Source organism: Coniophora puteana, assembly GCF_000271625.1.
Source record: "Coniophora puteana RWD-64-598 SS2 unplaced genomic scaffold CONPUscaffold_14, whole genome shotgun sequence".
Lineage (NCBI taxonomy): Eukaryota > Fungi > Basidiomycota > Agaricomycetes > Boletales > Coniophoraceae > Coniophora > Coniophora puteana.
In genome coordinates this window covers 526,236-549,259 of record NW_006913066.1, presented here as the reverse complement: position 1 = coordinate 549,259, position 23,024 = coordinate 526,236, and the positions used below count along the sequence as shown (strand labels likewise).

Genomic DNA, 23,024 nt, shown 5'->3' with positions numbered 1-23,024 from the left:
ACCCTGACCCTGCCCTGAACAGCATCTCTGTCCCGAGGGTTCACCCATACAAGCGCCCGTCTCCGGATCCCTCGTCATCAATTCCTTGGCTGGCTCGCAGGCTATGATGACATAGACTGCCCCTGGTCCAAATATATTATACCCTATGACGCACACAGCTTCTACAGAACATGCCCAATGCCACACACGACGATCTCCGGAAACACCGCGCTCGCACACCAAAGCCCTGGGACTTAGTGCGCGTACCAGCACTCGCACGCAGAAGAACAGAGAACAAATAAGGCCCATGGAAATCCGAGATGCAGCCTATTGTTGACCCCCTGCGCCGCCTCGTCCACAGCAGAACACCTACGTATCACCCAGACAAACAATCACTTGTCCTTCTTCGTCTCCCCGTTGCCACCCGCCTTCTCCGCCTTCGCCGTATCTTCAGCCATCACCTGACCATACTCGTTCACGCGTTTCGGGTCGATGCGGTATATCCAGCGCTGCACAATTCCCCACAGCACCCACGAGTCCACAATCAGAAGCAAGATCCGCCGGCGTGCCGCACCATCCGCCACCCGTAACAGAACAGAACAGAACAAAACAGAACAGACATCATACGATCAGCATGTGCCCACAACCCCGCACTCCAGAGCCCACGCACCTGGTAAAGGAAAACAAGAAACACGACGTCGTCACGGAAGCACGCGAGTCGGTGTAGGAACGGCATCTTAATGCAGAACCTGTCCCAATCATCCGTTAGCGAACCCTGAACCGCAGAGACGAATCAAATCAGCGAGCCGGCACTCACGCAAACAGGTCGTCGATAACCGTCGACAGCGTCTTATAGATCATCGCCTTCATCGGCATATGTGCGACGCTCTGAGGCACACAGTGGCACGACAGCGGTTAGTCTGACATGACATGACAAGTCAGATCGGGCGGGCGAACGAACCTTGAGCTTATAATTAATGATGAGCTGAGGTACGAGCTGCGCCTAAATAGCGAACGAATCCGGTTAGCGCGAGACCAGCGTGGACCAACGGGGACTTACAAAGCCAAACATGTACACAAACGAAGTCAACGTCGAGATCACGAAGCTGTACCAGCCCCGATGCGTCTCGTAAATGAGCGAGTACACGGTGTAGGCGGCCAGGAGCGGTATCGCGACCCAGGAGACGTAGCGGAACGCCAGCTTGTCGTACCTACGAACGTCATTGTTAGCATCAAAGTAGAATGTGAAATAATATTAGAAAATCAGAGGCGCTTACTCCTGCGTCTTCTTCTCATCCTCGCTGAGAACGTGTTTATCTGCCGTACCGCATGAGAACCCTAGCACCCCGCTCATGTGAAAAAAACCGCTGCACGTACCCTTGATTTCAAGCTTGTACGGCAGCGTCGATCCCGGGGGCGCAGCGCCGATGCTGATGTCAACCGCCTTGGTGATCTGGTCCGAGTGGCCGTAAGCATGTGACCGACCACCCCTCCGAGCGTCCGCGCCGCCGCCGCCGCAAACCTAACCTAACCCGACTCACCTTCCAAGCCTCGATGAGGACACCCATCCCGGAGCCCAGCAGGATCATCCAGCTCGTGTCCGTGTTGTTATCGATGAGGTAGAGCAGCACAACGGCTTGCACGAAGACGTTCGTGACGATCTAGGCCACCGCACAACCCGCGAAAAAAGGGTGTCAATGACGACACGGACAAACGCGCGCTAGCGCATGAGCTTACCGTCCTGTGAGACAACAAGGTTAACTCTGAGGAACTAGCCAGCTGAGCGCCAGACAAACAAACGCGCTCGCTTACCTGACAGACACACCCACCAGCTCCTTCTGCTGGCGCCAATGCGAAACATCCGATTTGAACGCCAACATCTCGAACCTATCGTGCACACCGCAATAAGCACAGGACCACCCCAACTCAAACCCAAACCCAAAACCCAAACCCAACTCACAGCACATGCAACAAGCTAACCAGCCCCGTCAACCCCAAAAACCACGGATTCGTCTCAACCAGCATCCTTTTAATCTCATCCATCTCCGCATTCGCATTCGCGCCCCCGCCCTGCTGCTTCGCCGCCTCGTCGAACCCGTGCGTCATGCTCGCGAACAGCTGGAACTTGAAGTACGACATCGGCTGGAACGTCACGCGCAGCGGCAGGGTCGGCGTCGTCCCGTTGATCTCGATCATGTTCGCCTTGAGCAGCCAGAAGTCGTTCGGGAAGATGATCGGCTTGTAGTACCCGATCTTCCCGGTCGTGTCGCGCGCGCCGGGGACGAGGTGGACGTCTGTAGGGCGGGTTTGTGGTCAATGGGAAGAAGGGAGTAGGGGAGAGCGCACGTTGGTGGACGACGGGCGGGAGCTGCTTGTATGGCACGACTGTTTCGTCGGATATGAGAGCCAAGGTTAGGTTCTAAGATGGCGTCGTGAGCACGCACGCGCGAGTGGCCTCCAAGGAGGGCGCTTACCGAGTACCAGTGCGAGACGATGATGTCCTGGGGCTCCTGCGTTTAATGCATGAGCTTTACGAGAGCATTGCGATAGCTATTCCACAAACCTCTTCCTCCTCCTCTTCCTCGCCCTTGGGTCCGCCGAGAAGGCTCCTCTCCTTGCGAATCTTGGCCTTTGGCAGGTAGCGAGTAAGAACTGTGAAGAGCGACGACAGTTAGAGTACATTTCGCAGCACAAGTCGAGCGCACTGACGTTTCCGAACGTGGTGAACCGAATGAGGATTGAACGTCTCGCTGCGCGGGTCCGGGCTGGCACCCTGCATCGTCAAGAACACATCCGCCCACAACGACGCATTGCGCTGCACACTCTACCCACACAAAAAGAAAGAAGAAAACCCCTCGCATCAGTCAAAAATCCCGCACATCTCCAGAACCACACCCACCTCCGGCAGCTCCACCTCCAGATCCACCGCCCTCTCCTCCTTCCACTCCCCAAACGATATATTCTCCCACACAAAACTCGGCAGCCCCGCGTCCGCGTCCTTGCGCCAGCCCGACGTCCACTGGCGCGAGAACACGTCCCCGTTCGGCGACGTGGAGAGGTAGACGTGCATGTCGACCGGCTGGTGCAGCGCCCATGCGAGCCGCGCCTGTTCCGGCGGGAGCAGGAACGGGTTCACCTGCGCCTGCGGGATGTCGGGGGCCGCGACGGGGGGCTCGGTGCCTTGGTACGCGGGCAGGTCGGCGTCTGTGCCGACTGGGGAAGACGGGGATGCGGGGGAGGAGGGCTGGGATGTGGGGGCAGGGGCGAATTTCGGGACGATGTACTTGGTTGCTGTTACAGGAATGTGTCATGATATGCTAGGCGTTGATTGAGAACGCAAAGTGTACATACCGACTTGCGTTACGGCCCACACCAGGAAGACTTGCTGCGTCATTTTGTCAGAACACAATTCCCCATGTCTATGTATCTGAAAAGGCCATACCTGAACGATACCGAAGAACTTCCGGGCGCCGCTCTCCTCCTGCTGGGCGGCAGGCTGCCCTGCTCGGGCAGCGGGTACGTTGTCGGGCATGGTGAGCGGATGGAGAAGAAACCGTGACCGGGAAAGCGCCCCCGAACACGTTGGCACGGCCACATCTTTTCATTTTCGCGCCGAGGCAGACAGGGGCTAATTTACACCCTTGTCACAACTTCGAACTTTTGTCGCAGCGAATTCTCCATACGCTGCAACTCGCATATCCGTGCATACGCCAAGTCTAACCAGGTACACCGATTGAATGTGCTGCGTCAAAGAAAACATGCTTCGATAACAAAACCAAAAGGACTTCAAAGGAGCGAGGCGCTCAGCAACTCCACCAAGGGTCCATTTGGGTGGGTCACGGCCGTATCGACAGCATGGCTCTATAATAGTTTCGACTTACTGCTGTAACTAGACAACTACCGCCAAAACGACAGCGCTTACTCGGGATTTACCCCGCGCGAGCCACGACAAGGTAAACACACACAATAACACATGTAGTCAACGAACCAGTTGCTGCTCGACGTGCTGCTGTCGCTTTCGCCCGTGCGCGTAGGAGGAGAGTGTGCGCGGTCTGATTCAGGCGGCGAAGGGCTTGTGGAGTCATCATCGGAGTGCAATCGGTGACGCTCCCGGTGTTCGTGACCGCCTTGCTCGCCAGCTGCGAGCACACGCTTCCGGTATTCAACACCGTCAGCAACGAGAGTCCAGCAGCAAACCGTAAGACATACGTTTTTGGCACGTCCGGTGCTCACCAGCTGGAACGCGTGTGCAAGGCGACCCTGTCCATGGGCATGACCAGGGTTGGCGGGTTTTGGTGCAAGACGGGCGGAAAGACGTGCTGCTAATCCAGAGCCTCGGTGATCATCTACGGCATTGCGTTTCCCGTTGTGCCTCTGCTGGTTATCCCTAACCGCATTCCTTGCTTGCAATCCGATTCGCGCAGCTCTACTCGAAGTTGCAGGCATCTGGTCGTCGTGTTGGCCTCGGACTGTACACTGGGAAACTGTAAAAGCTTACATTCATGATAGAGTCATCATCCCAATCCGCGAGGCCAGTGCCTATTCTTCGCGATCTATTAGGAGCAGAGGGCATCTGTAGGGTATGAGAAACGAGAGGATCACTTGAGAAGAGAAGGGATACTAGTAATAGAGCTTTGCTCACCTCCAGCTCGATGGATGAGCGATCATCACTGCTTAGGATGAGTGTCTGACCCAAGCTAGCATCAAGCACCTGCAACGTGCCGTCCTCAAACCCGACAATTACCTTGTCCCCGGCCGGCGAAAAGGTAGCTGTAGTAACACCGGAAGTAAACTTTGCCGTGCTCCAAAGGCGCTTTCCGCTGGTTATATCAAGCTTTTCAAGCCCGAATCCATCTTTTCCCTTCGCCCAGCTACAGATGAATGTATTCCCGTCGGGAGAGACTACAGTCAAGGCTCGCGACTGCGGCGAAAGCGAGTGCTCAAGAGCCGTTTGCCCCGTCCCGATATTCCAAAATCTTGCCTTGTTCCGGCCGTATGTCTCGAGAAGAAACTTCCCATCTGGTAAGAAAGCGAGGTTACACGGAAGTTCCGAACCTGGGCCGGGTAGCTGAATAGCGACTTCCATAGTGCTAACATCGCAAAGCAGTATATGACCCGAGAGGTGGATCACATAAGCAAACTGCTTGCCGTCTGGCGAAAATGCGACATCCACGACTTCTTGGTTCTCTATTTGACTGATTACGCGGTCACCTAGCACATCGTGCACCAGGTGAAGAGTCCTATTGTCGAATACAACAGCAAGCACAGAACTGTCTGGAGAAAAGCACAGCTTCCGCGCTCCGCTGCCAGCCCTTATTAGTGGAGGGAAATATTCCTTGCCTGAGTTTGCGTCTAACAGAGCAACATATCCGAAGGGTCTAGTAGATCCAGCAGCCAGCAGAGAACCATTTGCGCATAAGGCTACGGCACAACCACCCGGAAAGAAGAATGCCTTGGTCTGCTTGCCTGTTTGAAGGTCCCATATATGTATGTGGGCGTCGTAGAAGGCGGTGGTACTGCTAACAAAGTGACGGCCATCTGGGAATACGTGGATGTCTTTGACTTGATCACTGTAGGCAAAGTCACGTAAACGGGGTGTCATCTGCCTTTCAGACTCTCGAACCTGGACAAGATAAACATAGTCAGAAGGCACCCTTAGTCCATTACGTGCACATACAAGTGGTAGCACAATCTGTCGGGTACGAACGTCCCAGACATGGATCTCTGTGTCACTCGCAACACATGCAATGCGGTCTTTCAACGGCGAGCAGGTGATCGCTGTCACGCGCTGAAGCCGCTCATCCTTCAATGGCGCCATCACATTCGTTCCCGTTGAGACATCCCATATGCATATTGTGCTTGCCTCTGAACCATCGATAACCCATTCCCCATCCTGTGAGAAGCAGATACTCGACGTGTTTTCCGTATGTCCTTGAAGTGCGGCATGCAGTACGCTTCCTGTCTGTGTATCGCAGATCTGAAACCCGCTCTGCGGGATTGGCCCGGCGATGGCGCGACCGTTAGGAGAGCAAATGTATGGTAACCTGTAAAGAAACGAGTGGGATGGAAGAGCCAGCGATAGTGCGAGGGGCAAGTGTTGGCGCAGCTCCATGTTGAAGGAATGCAGCTCTACCAATGCATTGTCGCGAACATTTTGGGGGAGGGATGCATAGAAGAGCAATCGGCCATCCGACGAGAAGCTGAGAGCAGACATAAACCTATAATCCTTCCTTGCCTTGCCTACGTCCATGACTGGTTTTCCTGATGTTGTTTCCTGTACAACAACGTGGGAAGGAGTCATGACGGCAACCCAGTCATCGTCCGGCGAGAAGGCGACCCTGTACCCGTGTTCAGCAATGCTACCGTCACTCTCATAAGTTGTTTCGAGTTTTTCTGACTCCTGTTTGTCCTGGCTCATGTCCCAGATGACCACGTGCGCGCGTTTCTCGTCCGTGTTTAAGCATATGGCAGCCAGCCGGTGTCCCGAGTGAGAGAACGATAGCCAGAAGACTGGATGACCAGCCAGCAGCTTGTGTGTTTGCTGGCCTGTCTTGGCGTCCCATAGGCGCACTGTACTATCGCTAGCACCAGTTGCGATTGATTGGCCGTCGGGAGAGTACTCGATGCACCTAATCACCGGTGGCTCGGGGTCATCTCCACGATCGAACGTAAAGGGAAGAGGGTCCTTGTCTGAGTCCGTCTGTGAGCTTGTCGCGCGCGACATGGTCGATAGTGGAGTAACGGCTGCAGGTATGAAGAGCGATGATGGTGGTGCATGGCGTAGACGACGAGCGCGCGTCAAGACGGGACCCGTGCGTTTGTAGGTCCAACTTCGCACTACGGAAAATGTTTCGGTAAATGCCGGCGCGCTTCGTACCCTTGTTCGTCTCTGGACACTTTCCTGACTTGCTCGTAGTCTCTCGTGGCGATGAGCAGTTGTGAAGCCCATTATGTGGCTCACGTCCGAAAACCTCGGATTGCATACTTGATAGGTTCAGCTCGCAACAGCTCGCAACATCGGGCGCTATGTCCATTGACATGCCAGGAAGCATATGAAGAGGTAAGTTAGCAAGAAGTCTTCAAGCTTAGTCCCGGGCCTCTTAGTCCTCTTCTTGGCGGGCATTCTCTTGAACTAGGCGCTGAGGTTGATGGATAGGGACAAGGGACGAAGACCTGAGGATGTCAGCGAGCTTTGTTGCGAACAAAAATGCAACGATTTAGCATCCTAGCTGTACGCTGCCAGGATAGAGCACGGGATAATTTCGCCGTGGATGCTTAGTATTGTGAGACTAATTTGTGCTCGGGGATTCTAGAGCTGATGCTAGAGTCCGGGCTGGAAGTAGCATAGTATGAGGGCCGTGGTGAGAAACAAGGGGATCGATCAGGCGTAGGGGCGCATTACCTACCGCGACGCGACCTCACGCCTCCTCACGTCCTCGCGGTGATATCAACGGGTCTCCCGATTCTTCGACACTCGGAGCAAACATTGCAAGTCAGCGACGGCCCATTCGGACATGTCACATCGTAAGTATGGCTCGATTCCATAAGGATCAAACTAACATCGGCCTGGGCTTCTTCCAGCAAGACAGGTTGAATAATATGCGTTCCTCGAGCATATATCATGCCAGCTAGCAAGCCATTCCTACCACCCGCCATCTACCTCTCAATTCGACACTATGAGGTCCGTCTGGCTCGTTCTCGTTGCCGCCGGTCTCGTCTACGCCAGTCCCGCACCCTCCTTCCGTGACTGCCAGATCAAGATCAAGGACAGCCTCCACGGCGTTCCGCAAGGATGGGTCCAGCAGGCACCTGCGCCCCAGGACCAACTCATCCAGGTCAAGATCGCCCTCGCCCAGCCGAGTGTGCACGAGCTCGAGAAGCACATCGTCGAGGCATCCGACCCGGCGCACGAGCGCTACGGCCAGTTTCTCTCGAAGGAGCAGGCCCATGAGCTTATTAATGGCACCCAAGCAGGGCTCAGTCGACATTGTCCGGGAGTGGCTCGCGACGCACGGTCTCGGCGAGGAGCACCTGCACAACTCGGCGGCTGGAGATGTGGTTACTATCCGAGTGCCCGTTGCTATTGCTGAGAGCATGCTCGATACGGTGCGCATTCTTGTCGCACTTAACCCTCCTGGGCGCATCTGACTGATTCTTCTTCGCCCTGCACTCAGGAATTTCATGTCTATACGCACAGCACCTCCGGAGACAATGTACTCCGCACGACAGCATACAGCCTGCCTGAGCTGCTGCACGAGCACATCAGCTTCGTGCAGCCGACGACGATGTACTATGCGCGCCTCAAGCCCATGCGAAGCACTGTCCACCTCTCCGGCAGCGTACCGCCACGCTCGAGACTGGCACCGTCAAGGGTCTGGCAGGCCAGGACGTCGACGCGTTGTGCCACAGCAATATCACGCTGGGCTGCCTCCAGCAGCTGTACAGCTTCGTCGGTTACAAGCCGTCGACCAACACAACCATTGGGGTCACGGGCTATCTCAAGGAGTACGCCAACCTCGCGGACTATCAGCAGTTTCTCGGCAATGACAGCGCCAACTTCACGGTGACGCTGATCAATAACGGGACGAACCCTCAAGGACAATTTACTGGTGGTCTTGAGGCAAACCTGGACGTGCAATACGCGTTCGGTATTACTCGGCCGCTGAAGGGCACGTTCTACTCTACTGGTGGCTCGCCCCCGTTCATCCTAGAATTCAGGGACGAGCAAAACGACAACGAGCCTTACTTAGATGTGCGTCTGCCTCGCATTCATCTTGAACAGTTGACCACACTACTATGTGCTAACGTTTCTCTCTTTTACCAGTGGCTGGACTACGTCCTCAACCAGACGATTCTCCCTTCGGTCATTTCGACTTCCTATACCGACAAGGAGCAGACCGTGCCCGCCGACTACGCGAAGCGCGTCTGCCAGGGCTTCCAGACGCTCGGCTCTCGTGGTGTCTCCCTGCTGTTCGCCTCGGGCGACGCCGGTGTCGGCAACGGCTCCGACGATCCCTCAGTAGCGACGACGTGTCAATCCAACAACGGCACGAACGCCATCGTTTTCCAGCCCGACTTCCCCGCCAGCTGCCCCTAGTACGTCCCCCCACCCACATATTCACTGTACACCCGCACGCGCACTGACCTGTCGCACAAAACAGCGTGACCACCGTCTGCGCGACGCAAAAACGTCACCGAAGTCGCCGCGTCCTTCTCAGGCGGCGGCTTCTCCAATGTCTTCCCGCGCCCGCCGTACCAGGACATGCCTCGGGCCGTGCGTACCCGGACGTGGCCGCGCAGGGCGTCCTCTTCGATATCGTCCCCGGCAGCAACCACGTCGCCGTCTCGGGCACGTCCGCATCGACCCCCACGGTCGCAGGCATCGTCGCGCTAGTCAACGACGCGCGCGCCGCGGCGGGTAAGCCCGCGCTTGGATTTTAGAATCCCTTGCTTTACGGGGCTGGTGCGAGCGTGTTCACCGATATCACAGTGGGCAACAACCCCGGGTGCGGGACCAAGGGATTCAATGCCAGTGAGGGATGGGATCCTGGTACATTTTTTCTCACTCCGCTTGCTTGAAGAGGTTATATGGATACTGACGGAATACTATAGTCACCGGTCTCGGCACGCCTGACTTCGAAATTTTCAAGACTGTCGCACTGAATAACTAGAGAGGGGAAAGAAAGGTCTTGGCACCTTGGACGTGCGCAGAAGACAAGAGCTGTGAGCTCTAGCGTTATTGTATGGACATGAGTCGTGCACACCAGGTTTGTAAGTAATGCTTCTTTGTCGTCAGTTTACAGACTTCTTCACAACCCAGTAATACTTCAATTGATCCACTACACTCTTGGCCGGGACAAACGCTAATCGATCGATGTCCGATTTGTGTAACAATCGATGAGCGCTATGATGTTGGGAGGACGTATGACAAAGTAAGGTGTCGTAGCTCTCTGCATCACTCAACCTGCATCCGGCTAGTCTACATACAGGTGCTTCGTGAGTTGCCAGCGCTATAATGAGGAGACCTGCGATTCACGCTGATCAGCCGTCGGACGGAACTTTTGTTGAAGTCGATATGTAAATGTGTTCAAAATGAAGTGGAAAAGTAACTATCCAGTGAGTAAAATGCTCTCCTACTATGATGTCTAGGGTAGATTCACAGAAAGCGCAGAGTAACGATAGACTCACCATTCGCCGTCTGCGCCAAGCTCTGTACACGTATTCCTTGATCAGAGGGACGTACCTGACCTCCTATCCTCAACTTAATTGGAATCGCATGATCCTCCAAGCGCAACAAATCCTGCCGGGAGGAGCTTGTCCCGAAGTGTCGAGAGGAAAAGCCATTCATGGTCGCCAATTCCTCCTCCTACAAGCGCCAAGCAGCCCACGGGGTCAGCTGGGTATCAGTATAAATACCTGCGGCGAGAAACATGGGGTCGACTAGCAGCTGGCCACCACCGACCACCACAATGTCGACGTTGGCCTCAACTACGACCCAGGTCATCGCACCCGCCCAAGTTGCGCAAACGTGGACCAAGGACGCGAAGCACGGACTCGTCGCCGCGCCAGAGGGGCAGATCGGCATGCAGCGCATCCCGCCGCCGGACAACAACTACTTCTCGCTGAGGCCCGACGAGGCCGCGTTCTTCAAGGCACAGACGGGGATCGAGGATGACGAGGAGCTCAAGAAACATATTATCAGTGTACAGCGCAAGGCGTACGAGGTGAGCGGACCGCGACGCTGGGCGTTGGTGTCAGGTGAATTGTGAGAAGCCCCCTTTTGTGCTGAGGAGTCGCTTCGTAGTTTGCGCCGTACCCGTGCATTCGGTTGTTTACGTTCCTTGAGTGAGTTAGCCGCCGGGCAGTGTGCTTTTGTCGTTGGGCTGATTTGATGGCTTCATAGCTTCCTCATGGGTAGACTGCCGGCCTACCAGCAGCTCGTTAAGATCGGGCGCGAGCGTGAAGATGCCATATTCTTGGACATAGCAGCTTGCTGTAAGCGTTATTCTTTTTCCGTTGCGGTGTTGGTAGCTAATTGAAGTTGCCACAGTCGGTCTCGACGCAAGGCGTGCCATCGCTGATGGATTCCCAGCTCAAAATGTGATCATTTCCGACTTGAGGCCAGGTGAGAGGTGACACTCCCAAGTCACTCACTTTAAACACCTGAACCTTGTCCTTTGCAGAATTGCTTGACTACGGGCATGATTTCTTCAAGACGACACCGGCGACGTACCCGGTCCACCATCTTGCATGTGACGCATTCGACCCTACGATGCTTGAGGTCGTTGCACCCTCATACGAAATTCCGTCTTCCCCACGGCCCGACCTCAACTCGCTCAAGTCTCTCAACCCGCTGCACGGCCGCGTCTCCGCCACATACGCCGGCATGTTTTTCCACATCTTTGACGAGGCTCAGCAGCTCCACCTCGCTCGCGCCCTCGCAGGCCTGCTCTCACCCATCCCTGGTTCCCTCATCTTCGGGATCCACACTGGAGCCGCGGAGAAGGGCACGAAGCAGCTCAAGAAATTTGGCGCCGCCACTCAGATGTTCTGTCATTCTCCCGAGAGCTGGCAGGCGATGTGGGCGGAGGTGTTTGCCGGCAAGGAAGAGACGGTCAAGGTGGAGGCTCGGGTGAAGACATACCAGACGAAGGCAGGGGAACTTGAGGCGTTAGAATGGTCTGTTACGAGGCTTTGATGGTGTATGTGAACTCGAAAGTACTGTCCCAAGAGTGTGTAGTACTACGTATGGTTCGGCTTAAAACGAGTTGGTAGAACTATCGTCCTATGTCAGCGGGACAATGTCTCTCATGGTGCGAAGTGATTAGTACTCACAGTTGATTGTATCGATGATTCTTGCTTACTGGAAATCTCGCTCACTCAGGCACGGCCCCGCGTGGGCTACGACAAGGCAAACACACGCAGTAACACACATAGTCTACAAACCAGTTACTGCTCGACATGCTGCTTTCACTTTCGCCTATACGTGTCGGTGACGAGCGTGCGTGGTCCGATCCCGGTGGCGAAGGGCTACTTGAGTCATCATCAGAATGCAGTTGGTGACGCTCCTGGCAACGGCTTCCTTGCTCGCCTGCCGCGAGCACATACTTTCCATTGTCGACGTGTTAGCAAGTGCATCTTAACAACGATTTTTTCAGCTTACATTTCTAGCACGTCCAACGCTCACAAGCCTAAACGCCCGTGAAAGACGCTGGTGTCTACCGGCGTGCCCAGGGGTGGGGGAGTTTGATGACAAGCGTGAGGAAAGACGTGCAACCAGCCCAGCCGGTTGGCCGTGATTGCCAGCATCCTGGCGCTCTCCGCGCGCCCCCTGGCCGTTTTTATTTCGATGTTTGCCTTGTAATTTGCCTCGCGCGGCATCAGTTGAGGTTGCAGGCATCTGGGGGCCAAGTTGACCTTGGGGTGTACCTTGAGAATTTTTAGAAACGTACGTTTATAATCGAGTCATCGTCCCAGTCCGCAAGGCCAACGCGCCCTCTTTGCAATTTAGGAGCGGTGTTCGGCTGTAGTAAACGAAGGACGAGTCATTTGAGTGTGTGGATAGCGATTGAGCACCGCTCACCAGCTCGACGGATGAACGACGATCATCGATATGTCGGAGGAGTATTCGACCCGTGCTAGTTTCAAGCACCTGCAATGTGCCGTTCGTAGAGCCGACAACTACCTTATCTCCTGCTGGCACAAATGCGATTGCAGTGATAGAAACAGTCTCCGTGATGAGCCAGACCCGCTTTCCGCTAACCACATCGATCATTTCGAGCCTGAACTCATCTTCGCTCTTCACCCAGCCGTAGAGAAATGTCTTTCCGTCAGGAGAAACTGCACTCAAGGCTTGCGATCGCGATGAGAGCGTGTATTTGACGACATTTTGACCTGTAGTGATGTCCCATATTCTTGCCTTGTTCTGATCACTTGTCCGAAGAAGGGACTTCCCATCCGGCAAGAAAGTGAGGTTGAGGTCAGATTCTGGGCCTGGCCGTTGTGGTTCAATAGTGACTGTGGTTGTGGCGGCATCGCAAACGTTGCAAAGCAAGGTATTTCCCGTGTGAGTCACGTAAGCAAGATGTATGCCGTCGGGGGAGAAGGCAACATCTATGACGTCTTTCACAGCGATGACGTTGATCTCGCGGTCACCTAGCACATCGTGCACCAGGCGCAGACCCCCGTCGTTGATTATGACAGCTAGCACCGAGCTGTCGGAAGAAAATAAGAGTTTTTGTGTTTGGCTGCCAGCTCCCAACAATGGAGGAGAGTACTCCTCGCCTGAGTTTGCATCTAGCAGAGTAACACATCCGAAGCGTTTGGTTGATCCAGCCGCTAGCAGCGAACCATCCTCAGAGAGAGCGATATTGCAACCACCCGGAAATGAGAATTCCTTGACTTGTTTTCCTGTTTGAACGTCCCATATTCGTATGTAGTGGTCATCGAAAGTGCTGCTAACGAAGCGACGGCCATCTGGGAACGCGTGAATGGCTGTAACACCACCCCCATAGGCGGGATGACATAGATGTGGTAACTCAGCCTTCCTCTGTGGTATCTGAAAAGCGCAAACATCTTCAAAAGACAGCCTTGGGTGACAAGATGGACGTACAGATGATAGCGCAATCTTGCAGGTATGAAGGTCCCAGACATAGACCTCTTTTTCATTCACGACGCACACAAGGTGGTCTTTCGACGGAGAGCAGGTGATCGCTGTCACAGCTCTATCGTAATGCGCCCTATGTTCCATGATGAATGGCCCCGCCACCTTCTTTCCTGTAGATACGTCCCAGACGCATGTTGTACCCGCTTCTGAACCATCGATAACCCACTGCCCATCCTGTGAGAAACAGATACTCGACGTGTTTTCCACATGCCCTCTGAGTGCCGCTTGCATTACGCCTCCGGTTTCTGTGTCGCAAATCTGAAATCCACTTTGCGGAATAGAACCAGCGATAGCACGGCCGTCAGGAGAGCAGATGTACGGCATTCTGTAAAGAAAAGAGAGCGAAGGATATGCCAGGGACAAGCTGAAGGAGGAATGTTGTCGTAGCTCTATGTCAAAGCAGCGCACTTCTACACTGTCCCTAAGATATGCATAGAAGAGACGTCGGCCATCCGACGAGAAGCCAAGAAGGGATGCAAGCCGACCGCCTTCGCTGATTTTGATCACGTCCACGACTAGGTTTCCCGATGTTGCTTCTTGTACAGCGACGCGGAGAGGAGTCATGACGGCAACCAGACTGCAGTCCGGCGAGAAGGCGACTCTGTGCCCGTTCCCATCAATGCTACCATTACTCTCGTAGCTAGTTTCGACTCTTCCTGGATCCTCTTCATTCTGATTGATGTCCCAGACGACCACGTGCGCGCGTTCCGCGTCCGAGCTTAAGCATATGGCAGCCAGCCGGCGCCCAGAACGAGAGAACGATATCCATAGGACTGGATGGCCAGACGTCAGCCTTCTGGTTTCCTGGCCGGTCTTGGCGTCCCAAAAGCGCACCGTGCTATCATGGGCGCCGGTCGCGATAGATTGACCGTCGGGAGAATACTCGACGCATGTAACCACTGGCGGCTCGGAGTCATCTTCACCATCGTGAAACGTGAAGGGGAGGGGGCCATCGTCTGAATCTGCCTGTGAGCTTGCCCGTTGCGACATGTTAGTGAGTGGCAAAGTAGAGGTCTCAAGCGTGAAGAGCGTTGATGGTGATGCATGGCGTAGACGACGAACGCGCGTCAAGGCAAGGGCCCGTGCGTTTGTAGGTCCAACTTCGCATTGCGGAAGATATTTCGGGAAATGCCGGCTCTCCACAGTGTCTACGTGCTGCTCACTCAGAACGCTCTCGCAACGGACTCGTGGCATACTGACACTCTGCTACATGACAACATGTGCTTACAGTTCCTTCATTACACCGCTGTGAAAAACACTTACTCAGCCTTGTTCAAACGCAAACTCAGCACTCCTGTATCCTGTGGTTTGGCTTCGGTCAAGGGTTGGGACTTCTTCCAGCTTTGTCAACTGTCCATTCATCCCGTCGTCATTGACCTCTTGCCCTAGAATATCAAGTCATAACCTCTGACTCAAGCTACATTAGGCTTAAACAAACATCACATAGCAGTTGCTAAGCAAAGACTGCTCCGTAACAGTCTGCTCAGGTTGGGTTCACGTTACTCAAGACTCTGAACTCGTCCAAATTGGCTTACGTCAATGCGCTTACTGCGCGACTCGGCCAAGGCTCGGCACAGATCCTCTGCTGCAATCATCACTCTGGCTTGTCTTACCCATCATGCCATGCTTTACGTGTTGGACAATCAGTCTGACGCAAACACTTTCGACGATATAAAGGAGCAAGATATGCTGTGGCCACAGAGCTCGTCTTATCTGATATTCCTCGTCTCTCACTGCTGTTTCATCAACACTTGACTTTTATCCACAAACATGCGCGTTCTCGTCATTGGGTATGCGGTTCATTACTACACATTGTGAAATATACAACTGATTTCGCTCTGCCTATAGTGGTACCGGATATGTCGGCATCCCCGTCGTCCAAGCGCTCGTTCGCGCTGGCCATGTCGTATTTGCTCTTGCGAGGACGCAAGAGAAAGCAAAACAGCTCGCTGCGGAAGAAGGTTTGCGAAGTGACCAGCTCGCAACCCATGCATTTCGACTAATGCCGCTCGCCTGTCAGCTACTCCCGTACTGGGCGACATATCCGATGTCGACTCTTGGATCCACCTCATTCCCACTCTCGACGTTGTCGTCGATATTCAAGGCGGCATGTTCGGCGTCGGCACGGCGCTCTTCCAGGCCGTCAAGAAGGAGGTCCTACGCACCCGCGCTGACGGGCCTAAGCTCGCCTACATCATGACCTCCGGTACATGGGTCCACGGCGACGACCGCAAGGAAGTCGTCACCGACACGACACCGACGCCCAACCCGATCAACTTCTCTGCGTGGCGTGTGCCAGTGGAGAAAGAAGTCACCAGTGACACCGTGCTGAATGGGATCGTCATCCGCCCTTCCATTGTCTATGGCAGGTCCGGGGGTGCTTGTTTCTCCCCACTGTTCGAGGGCGCGTCCAAGGGCAAGGTCGAGTGGTTCGGCACGCCGGGAGGACGATACTCGGTCGTACACCTCGACGACCTTGCGGACCTATATCTCCGCGTCGCTGAGAAGTCTCAGATGCTTGGTGGCCAGATCTTTGACGCGGCGAACCCGCTGTCCGAGTCCGTCGACGACTTGTTGCAGAAGATGGTCGAGGTCTCCGGTGCCAAGGGCCCATATAAGTATGGTGCCCAGCCGCCCAATCGTAAGTATTGTTCTCTTTTCCACAAAAGTCACCGTTGGCTTCATATTTACTCCTCATTTTTATCAGCATTGTTTGAAGGTATTCAGACCACGACTATGCTGCGTCCCTACTTGGGCAGAACGCTGGTAGACTGGGTGCCCAAGAAGCCTGGTTTGATTGACGGTTTGCCGGTTTGGTACGCATCTTGGCAGGCTTCCCAGTAGCTCGGCTTCATCCGCATGCAATTATGGAGTAGTGTAACGTAGCATTCCATTACCATGATAGTGCTCTAACATCTGAGTAAAGTGAACAAGATTGTCATGTATGGACAACAAACTGGGTGTAAGATAAACATTAGCTGAAGGCTGTCAAAGGACAACGAATTTTAGTATTATGATAACGCGCATATATGCGGCGGAGTGGTCGTCGTCGCGTTAGCTAGACCTCAAAGTTCCAGTATCTATCGAGTATCACCGTACGTGCCACTGAGTTTGAAAGTGCCCTCGTCGGCAGCCCAACGAATGTTCACATGCTTTCCATTCAACCACAAGTGACTGTACCTGTGATTAGAATCGCCCGTAGCAATCTCAGCATCCTGATATCAGCTATGGACACTGGATACGGGAACGTACCGAGCTGACCCTTCAATGCATCCAAACCGATTCTCAAACTCCTCAATCGGCATCTTGTGCATCTTCCATTTCGGCGGCCCTTCCAGTCCGAGCAAGGCGCCAAACACGTTCGGATCCACGCAGACCCCGTCGTACGACCACTTCGCGCCGCCGCCCTTGCAAGAAGGTCGCCACTGCATGAACCAAGTTATGAGCAAGCCTATTACAGTGGAACAGCGAGGTACAGGCCCGACCTTCATCTGATTCTTGATCCCGCTGCCGGCAGCCTTGCGTATCTTTTCCACAGACGCGGCGAGCTGTTCCGGGGTAAGCGCCTTGGAAGCCGCAGCCTGAGATCCCGCTGCGGCTGCGGCCGCTGCCTCTTGTTCGAGATGCAGTGCGTATTGCGCTAATTCTAGAAGCATCTTGCGAACATCGCCTTCATCTTCAGGTACGGGGTAGTCCGTTGGCTGACCGACGATGTCGGCAGCCAAGATGGCCGTAGCAGCCCAGGCAGAACGCGCTTTTTTGGCCGCAGCTCCGTTAGCCGCGTCCGACTTGCGTTTAGGTGGCATATTTGGTGGATAGCTGTTAAGCACGGAAGTGAATAAGAGCGCAGACAAAGAAGCGGAAGTGTCGACGCGTGACGCGACGCGTCTTTTGACCCTGTAACGCAACGCGTAGTTGTAGTCACCACACCGTGACCCTCCTCAGGGGCAATTGCGACTGTTTACTTCGTGGCTAAGTAAATCGTAGCTTATCTATGCAGCGTCAGTTTGACCAGAAGAACCCGAGCTTCTTTCAACGTGGGCAATGGATCATTGAAGGAACGAACGTTCATATAACGTTGCTCTGGCGCAAACCTACTATATAGGTTTTCATAGATAGCTAACAAACAACTTGAACGTGCACGTGGCCCGGGAATGGAACGTCTGATTGGACGTAACTGACTCAAAGAGGCAAGCAAATAAGTGAAAAGTTGCCCTGTAATACCATCCAGTACATGGTGTTGTTGCCAGTGCAAGCATACGATGCACGCTGAGACTCCCTAAGCCTCTCGTGGGCAGCTGTTGGTATGAAAGAATGAAAAAGCCACAAAGACCCCCAACCAACCCCTAACCCAGACTCGAGCTACAGGAACCTGCCGAAACCTATGTGCGGGGCGAAGCCAGTAGCCCTAATGCAGGCAACCCTCAAGCCCAGTACGCATGATTCACTCGTCCTTTGACAACAGCAGACGAGAGAGCATATGGTTCGGGAGATACCCTTTGACCTAAGTCAAGAAGTCTTCGTTTTCAACAGCCGAGAACGGATGCCACCGGTGTCAACGTCATGGGTCTGAATGGGTGAGTTCGAGCAGCTGCGGAACGAGATGAGATCTAGATTCCCGGCGTTTCGTACCGAAACTGACCGAAGATTGATACGCAGAAAACGCGACGTGTCCTTTGCGTATGCACATACTTGGATGTCGTACGATGTAAAACTCAAAGGTTTGCCTTCGGTAAACGAGGATCGTCAACGTGGGGCTTCTGAACTCGAAACTATTTGAGTATGTCGATCGGCATGCATCCGTGAAGGCGGAGGACAGAGCGGATCGCCTGCTACATCCACCGCGCCTGGCTCTAAATCAAGGTAGGACAGCGATGATCCCACATAGCCTAAATCAGAGGCAGGCGATCGTAAGATTGACACCAAGCTTGCATGCATCCGATTACACAAGATTACAAATATAACGCTGGGCGTTTTGGATCATCAAACAGTTACATGAGCTCGCACCGCTTCTAGGCGTCATTCTGTGCTCCGTTTGTTGGCCAGCAAAGACCATCAGAAAAGCAATAGCCAAGCTGTGAAGGAGCTGGCCGAATGTCTCACAGAACGTGGCCGAGTCAGTCCTAGCAGGCCCTAGCTGATAACTACGGCATCTCCTGGCATCTAACCAGCGTCAACTTTATGATGGATATGCCAATGCCAGAGATAGCGGGGTCAATGGCGGGCTTCTGCTTCAATAACGTTTGGGCTGCTTGTTCGAGAGCGGGGAAGCAAGAAGGCCCCATATAAGTACATGATGAAAGCGGTGAGCTCAGCGATGGCGACACCGGGGCTATATTTGCAAGCCGTCATCATGGATGTGGGCCAAGCGTCCTCCAAGAGCCGGAAGACGAGTGAGAAACCGCACAGGGCTGGGTTCTGCCGCGCTGTGGGTTCGGCAAGCTAAAGGAAGAGACCAAATTGGGGGTGTGAGGGAACCGCTGTGGCGTGCGATATCTACTAATTTGGGGGATGCCCTGTACCCTGCCCCATACCCGAACCCTCTGCCCAGCTCAACATTTAATTTTCAACATTATTAGGCATTCGCTCTCTCCAATCAACAACCACCATCTCCCCCTTCACTCTCCCAAATCGTACGTCCTCGTCGTCAAAAACGGCGCCGAACGACTCTGCTCACTCTCTCATTTCCAGTCTAATCTTTTATCCACCCCCCACCCTCTCCTCAAATCACTTTCATAGTGAGTGCTTTGACGCGTCGCCGACGCGTTGAAGGTGCCTAAAGACGTCGAGCTGTGTGCTAACGATGTGCTCGTTGTTCCCAGATGCCGGAATCGCGTGAGGACTCTGTCTACCTTGCCAAGCTCGCTGAGCAGGCTGAACGCTATGAGGGTAAGTGATTATCGCAAATTTTTTATGATGAAACACTAACGGTCGCGTGCAGAGATGGTTGAGAACATGAAGCGCGTCGCCTCGTCCGACCAGGAGCTCACCGTTGAGGAGCGTAACCTCCTCTCGGTCGCCTACAAGAACGTCATTGGTGCCCGCCGTGCCTCGTGGCGGATCGTCTCCTCCATCGAGCAGAAGGAGGAGTCAAAGGGCAATGAGGCACAGGTCGCTATGATCAAAAGCTACAGGGAAAAGATCGAGAGCGAGCTCGCCAAGATCTGCGAGGACATCCTCGACGTCCTCGACAAGCACCTCATCCCTTCTGCTGCCTCGGGCGAGTCGAAGGTCTTCTACCACAAGATGTATGCGCACATGCTCTTTTTTGCGATGTTCTCATGTCTAATGCAACTGTCAGGATGGGTGACTACCACCGATACCTCGCTGAGTTCGCCACTGGCGATAAGCGCAAGGAGAGCGCTGACAAGTCGCTCGAGGCTTACAAGAACGCTTCGGATGTCGCCATGACCGAGCTCCCACCAACCCACCCCATCCGTCTCGGTCTCGCCCTCAACTTCTCTGTCTTCTACTACGAGATCCTCAACAGCCCAGACCGGGCCTGCCACCTTGCCAAGCAAGCATTCGACGATGCTATTGCTGAGCTCGACACCCTCTCGGAAGAGAGCTACAAGGACTCGACCCTCATCATGCAGCTCCTCCGCGACAACCTTACCCTCTGGACGTCAGACATGCAGGAGACTGGTGAGTGATGGTCAGTTTTCGTCAAGGTTCTCAAAACTGATGAACTTTCATAGACACGAAGGATGAGCCCGCTGAGGCACCTGCTGACGAGTAGATCTGTCACCTCCCTTCATGACCTTTTCTTGCATGTGTTGACCAGCCCGTCCCGGGTGTTGTTGCCTCGCGTTCTTTGAACATTCTCATCTTTGCATCGTCATTTCCTCACACCTTCCTCATATTTCTCTATTATCAGTACTGCGATGTCAACTAGTTTCTCGTGCCGATAGACTAGCGGAAGAAATAAAGCGAACAGAAGCTCTAAATCTATGACCGTGATGAACGTATATTCGCTCGAAAGTTGGCATAATTTAAACAAGCGCACTGCATATGATATCAAGGTATGTGCATGTTACGGCATCTGCAAGCTATTAGCAGCTCGTGTCTTATTGATTCTACTCATCGCCTGCATTTTTGTCTCTTACTGCACGAAGTACGCGAAGCATCGTAAGAGTGTCACCGGCAAAGACCTAAATACGACATATTTGCTTCTCAGGAACGTGGCTTCGGCGTGGCTTCGGCGTGGTGTGTGACAGTCACTTCATTCGAGAAGGGAGTAAAGTCTCGGTCAACAAACTCCCAAGAGACCTCGCCAGCGTTCCTCTCGCTTACGACCAAGCGCTTGTTTCTCATTCATGTGGAGCGCGCTTCAGCGTGGAGCTTTCTCCTCGCCATGAAACTTTTCTTCTCCACGGACCATGTGCGGAACAGCATCGTCACGAACGAGGCGGGGCAGGTCCTCTACAAGGTCGTCACGCCGTTCCGGTTCCTCTGGCAGACCGGCTGGAGCACGATCTGGAAGATCACGCCGAACGCGGAGCCGGTGACGTACGGCGAGGGGATTGATCCTGGCGAGGCGGAGGAGGACGTGGAGCCTGCTGAGGAGGTGGATGCGGATGATGGAGCGGAGGAGGAGCTTTTGGGTGATGTGGCTGATGTGGCTGATATCCAGGCTGGTGCTGGTGCTGGTGCGGGGGGCCAGGCACGACTTGGGGCACGGCCCGGGCAGCTTGCAATTGGGCGACGGGTGCCTTCAAGCGCGTCGGTGCCGCGGCCGGTGTCCGTGTCTGTGTCGGAAACGGGGAGGGGCAGTTTGCGATCGAAGAGTTATGCTGCGACATGGGCACGGAGTCGGACGCCTAGTACGCCTGGAGGGTTGTCCCTCGAGGAAGTGGAAGTGTGTTTCGGAGGTGAGGACAGCGATACGGAGGGCGGGCCTGGGAGCAGTGCTGCGGATCGTGGTCGCGGATTACATTGGGCAAACGAGGTGGACATGCAGGACAGGTTCGTCCGGCTCGCGACTATCGAGTGGAAGAAGATCGCGAGCTCGCGTCTCAGGTGGCTAGGCGAGAATGGGCTCGGGCATCGGGAGCTGGAAACGCATAAATTTCTGAATGCTACGAGCGTTACTCAGAGGTGGGTTACGCGATCCCCATACGTGTACCGCGCGTGTCTCACCAGGGGGGCAATTATAGGACTCGGGAGTTCACTGCATACGACGGACGGAGATATTGCTGGATCTTAGGAGCTTATGTTTGCAAGGTACTTTGACGTGCTCTCCTCCCGAATCACTCAAAAACTGATTGGATCGACGATGCCGCAGCTATATTATGTCAACGAGGGGAAGAAGTCGAAAAATCTCATCGCGCGATACCACAGGTACAAGTCAGCGCTGTTCCATGGCAAGGAGGCACAGTACGGCTACCTGGACTTCGACGAACGCGAATACGCGAAGATATCCCGTGGGGAAGAGATCGGTGGGACTCTGCTGGAACAGTTTCTCGTGACGTTCATCTACGTTGAAAAGCTGAGGAGGGATCGCGAGAAGGCAGCGCACAGGGATTTTCGTTGGAATTTCTGAACACCTCCAGAGTCCTTTCGAAATTTTGGAAGCACCACTGTGTCCGCTTCGATAAGTACTGCTATGTGTAGTATTGTCCTATACATTCAAGCAGAATTAATCAAGAGAATTCAAGTCGGCGATATGTCATGGGTCCATTATATCGTTCTTGGGTCTCTTTGGTCGCACATAAAGTCAGGTGGATTTGTGATACAGTACAGATCTTAATTTAATCGGGTTTAAACTCGTTTTCACAAGTCTAATCGCGGCCGTGTGTTAGCGTGCTCGACGCACGCGCTCGCACAAGCCGTCGCGCGACGGCGAGTGCTTATTCATCCAAAGTCTGGATTCCTGGCCCCTGAGGTCGAGCTCTAGTCCCCTCATGACGGAGATGACCTGCTCCTCTGCGTCATGGAGTGGCTCGCATCGAGCCACAGGTCCGTGCGCACGAGCTCATGTTATAAACCAGACGGCAGGTTAGGAGATGGGCGCCGGTCGCTCACCCTCCTACCTGCCAGGTAAGCCAGCTGTGCCGTTTTCACGAGCAGGCAAGCGGTCGCTCACCCTCCTTCCTGCCAGCTTTTTCTTGTGCCCACCCACCTTCCCCCTCGGGCTCCTTCTCGCGTTCGAATAGCTACGTCCTGTTTTTTTGGCATACACGCTCTTCCGTTCGCGATTTACTTAGTTTTTCGGTCATTTATCTCTTGTACTTGTAGTACCACGCAATCTATGACCGTTTTCCGGGCTCCCGGTCTGTCCGGGAGCCGCGGCGCCTCTACCTCTCGAGTGCGACCTAACCGCCAACTGCGGAAGCGATTAGATATATACTCCAAGCGCGATATCCAATGTTCAGGACAA

At 54.2% G+C, this 23,024-nt stretch overlaps 9 protein-coding genes across 9 annotated transcripts; 5 read left to right on the top strand and 4 right to left on the bottom strand.

The window, feature by feature from the left end:
- Window positions 1–120: 120 nt before the first annotated feature.
- Window positions 121–3,511, bottom strand: CONPUDRAFT_168846 (cleft lip and palate associated transmembrane protein; the record flags this gene model as incomplete). Its single annotated transcript, XM_007775336.1, has 18 exons — window positions 121–488; window positions 650–728; window positions 797–867; window positions 941–982; window positions 1,040–1,190; window positions 1,257–1,296; window positions 1,357–1,432; window positions 1,521–1,640; window positions 1,717–1,742; window positions 1,805–1,866; window positions 1,940–2,273; window positions 2,326–2,398; window positions 2,454–2,489; window positions 2,543–2,631; window positions 2,689–2,803; window positions 2,879–3,270; window positions 3,331–3,364; window positions 3,422–3,511. The coding sequence occupies 18 exons, from the start codon at window positions 3,509–3,511 to the stop codon at window positions 372–374; spliced, it is 1,947 nt and encodes a 648-aa protein (XP_007773526.1). The 3' UTR covers window positions 121–371.
- A 268-nt stretch (window positions 3,512–3,779) lies between these two features.
- CONPUDRAFT_168845 (WD40 repeat-like protein) lies at window positions 3,780–6,703 on the bottom strand (the record flags this gene model as incomplete). The annotated part of the gene is made up of 5 exons (XM_007775335.1): window positions 3,780–4,131; window positions 4,189–4,425; window positions 4,478–4,552; window positions 4,622–5,602; window positions 5,657–6,703. The coding sequence occupies 5 exons, from the start codon at window positions 6,701–6,703 to the stop codon at window positions 3,898–3,900; spliced, it is 2,574 nt and encodes an 857-aa protein (XP_007773525.1). The 3' UTR covers window positions 3,780–3,897.
- Window positions 6,704–7,655: 952 nt separating this feature from the next.
- Window positions 7,656–9,650, top strand: CONPUDRAFT_158303 (subtilisin-like protein; the record flags this gene model as incomplete). The annotated part of the gene is made up of 8 exons (XM_007775334.1): window positions 7,656–7,865; window positions 7,954–8,085; window positions 8,154–8,192; window positions 8,246–8,731; window positions 8,804–9,075; window positions 9,141–9,397; window positions 9,470–9,529; window positions 9,592–9,650. 8 exons carry the CDS (start codon window positions 7,656–7,658, stop codon window positions 9,648–9,650), a joined length of 1,515 nt encoding a protein of 504 aa, XP_007773524.1.
- Window positions 9,651–10,562: 912 nt separating this feature from the next.
- On the top strand, window positions 10,563–11,677 carry CONPUDRAFT_63957 (uncharacterized protein; the record flags this gene model as incomplete). Its single annotated transcript, XM_007775112.1, has 5 exons — window positions 10,563–10,703; window positions 10,784–10,824; window positions 10,883–10,974; window positions 11,030–11,104; window positions 11,163–11,677. The coding sequence occupies 5 exons, from the start codon at window positions 10,563–10,565 to the stop codon at window positions 11,675–11,677; spliced, it is 864 nt and encodes a 287-aa protein (XP_007773302.1).
- Window positions 11,678–12,433: 756 nt separating this feature from the next.
- On the bottom strand, window positions 12,434–14,635 carry CONPUDRAFT_130800 (tricorn protease domain 2-containing protein; the record flags this gene model as incomplete). Its single annotated transcript, XM_007775333.1, has 2 exons — window positions 12,434–13,819; window positions 14,336–14,635. The coding sequence occupies 2 exons, from the start codon at window positions 14,633–14,635 to the stop codon at window positions 12,434–12,436; spliced, it is 1,686 nt and encodes a 561-aa protein (XP_007773523.1).
- A 780-nt stretch (window positions 14,636–15,415) lies between these two features.
- Window positions 15,416–16,489, top strand: CONPUDRAFT_158300 (NAD(P)-binding protein; the record flags this gene model as incomplete). The annotated part of the gene is made up of 4 exons (XM_007775332.1): window positions 15,416–15,435; window positions 15,494–15,606; window positions 15,666–16,286; window positions 16,353–16,489. The coding sequence occupies 4 exons, from the start codon at window positions 15,416–15,418 to the stop codon at window positions 16,487–16,489; spliced, it is 891 nt and encodes a 296-aa protein (XP_007773522.1).
- A 33-nt stretch (window positions 16,490–16,522) lies between these two features.
- Window positions 16,523–17,567, bottom strand: CONPUDRAFT_130799 (uncharacterized protein). Its single transcript, XM_007775331.1, has 3 exons — window positions 17,131–17,567; window positions 16,898–17,070; window positions 16,523–16,825 (listed from the first exon to the last, which is right to left on the bottom strand). Exons 1-3 carry the CDS (start codon window positions 17,449–17,451, stop codon window positions 16,726–16,728), a joined length of 594 nt encoding a protein of 197 aa, XP_007773521.1. The 5' UTR covers window positions 17,452–17,567; the 3' UTR covers window positions 16,523–16,725.
- Window positions 17,568–19,467: 1,900 nt separating this feature from the next.
- Window positions 19,468–20,384, top strand: CONPUDRAFT_92963 (14-3-3 protein; the record flags this gene model as incomplete). The annotated part of the gene is made up of 4 exons (XM_007775330.1): window positions 19,468–19,534; window positions 19,587–19,893; window positions 19,947–20,290; window positions 20,344–20,384. The coding sequence occupies 4 exons, from the start codon at window positions 19,468–19,470 to the stop codon at window positions 20,382–20,384; spliced, it is 759 nt and encodes a 252-aa protein (XP_007773520.1).
- A 471-nt stretch (window positions 20,385–20,855) lies between these two features.
- Window positions 20,856–22,319, top strand: CONPUDRAFT_139683 (uncharacterized protein). Its single transcript, XM_007775329.1, has 3 exons — window positions 20,856–21,742; window positions 21,802–21,868; window positions 21,930–22,319. The coding sequence occupies exons 1-3, from the start codon at window positions 21,000–21,002 to the stop codon at window positions 22,185–22,187; spliced, it is 1,068 nt and encodes a 355-aa protein (XP_007773519.1). The 5' UTR covers window positions 20,856–20,999; the 3' UTR covers window positions 22,188–22,319.
- The last annotated feature ends 705 nt before the right edge of the window (window positions 22,320–23,024 follow it).

Coding starts and splice junctions, on each gene's coding strand:
- CONPUDRAFT_139683 (XM_007775329.1), top strand. CDS start 21,000: ATGAAACTTTTCTTCTCCACGGACCATGTGCGGAACAGCATCGTCACG. Junction 21,743..21,801: donor GCTACGAGCGTTACTCAGAG/GTGGGTTACGCG, acceptor GGGCAATTATAG/GACTCGGGAGTTCACTGCAT. Junction 21,869..21,929: donor TAGGAGCTTATGTTTGCAAG/GTACTTTGACGT, acceptor ACGATGCCGCAG/CTATATTATGTCAACGAGGG.
- CONPUDRAFT_130799 (XM_007775331.1), bottom strand. CDS start 17,451: ATGCCACCTAAACGCAAGTCGGACGCGGCTAACGGAGCTGCGGCCAAA. Junction 17,071..17,130: donor GGATCAAGAATCAGATGAAG/GTCGGGCCTGTA, acceptor TGGTTCATGCAG/TGGCGACCTTCTTGCAAGGG. Junction 16,826..16,897: donor TGCATTGAAGGGTCAGCTCG/GTACGTTCCCGT, acceptor TTCTAATCACAG/GTACAGTCACTTGTGGTTGA.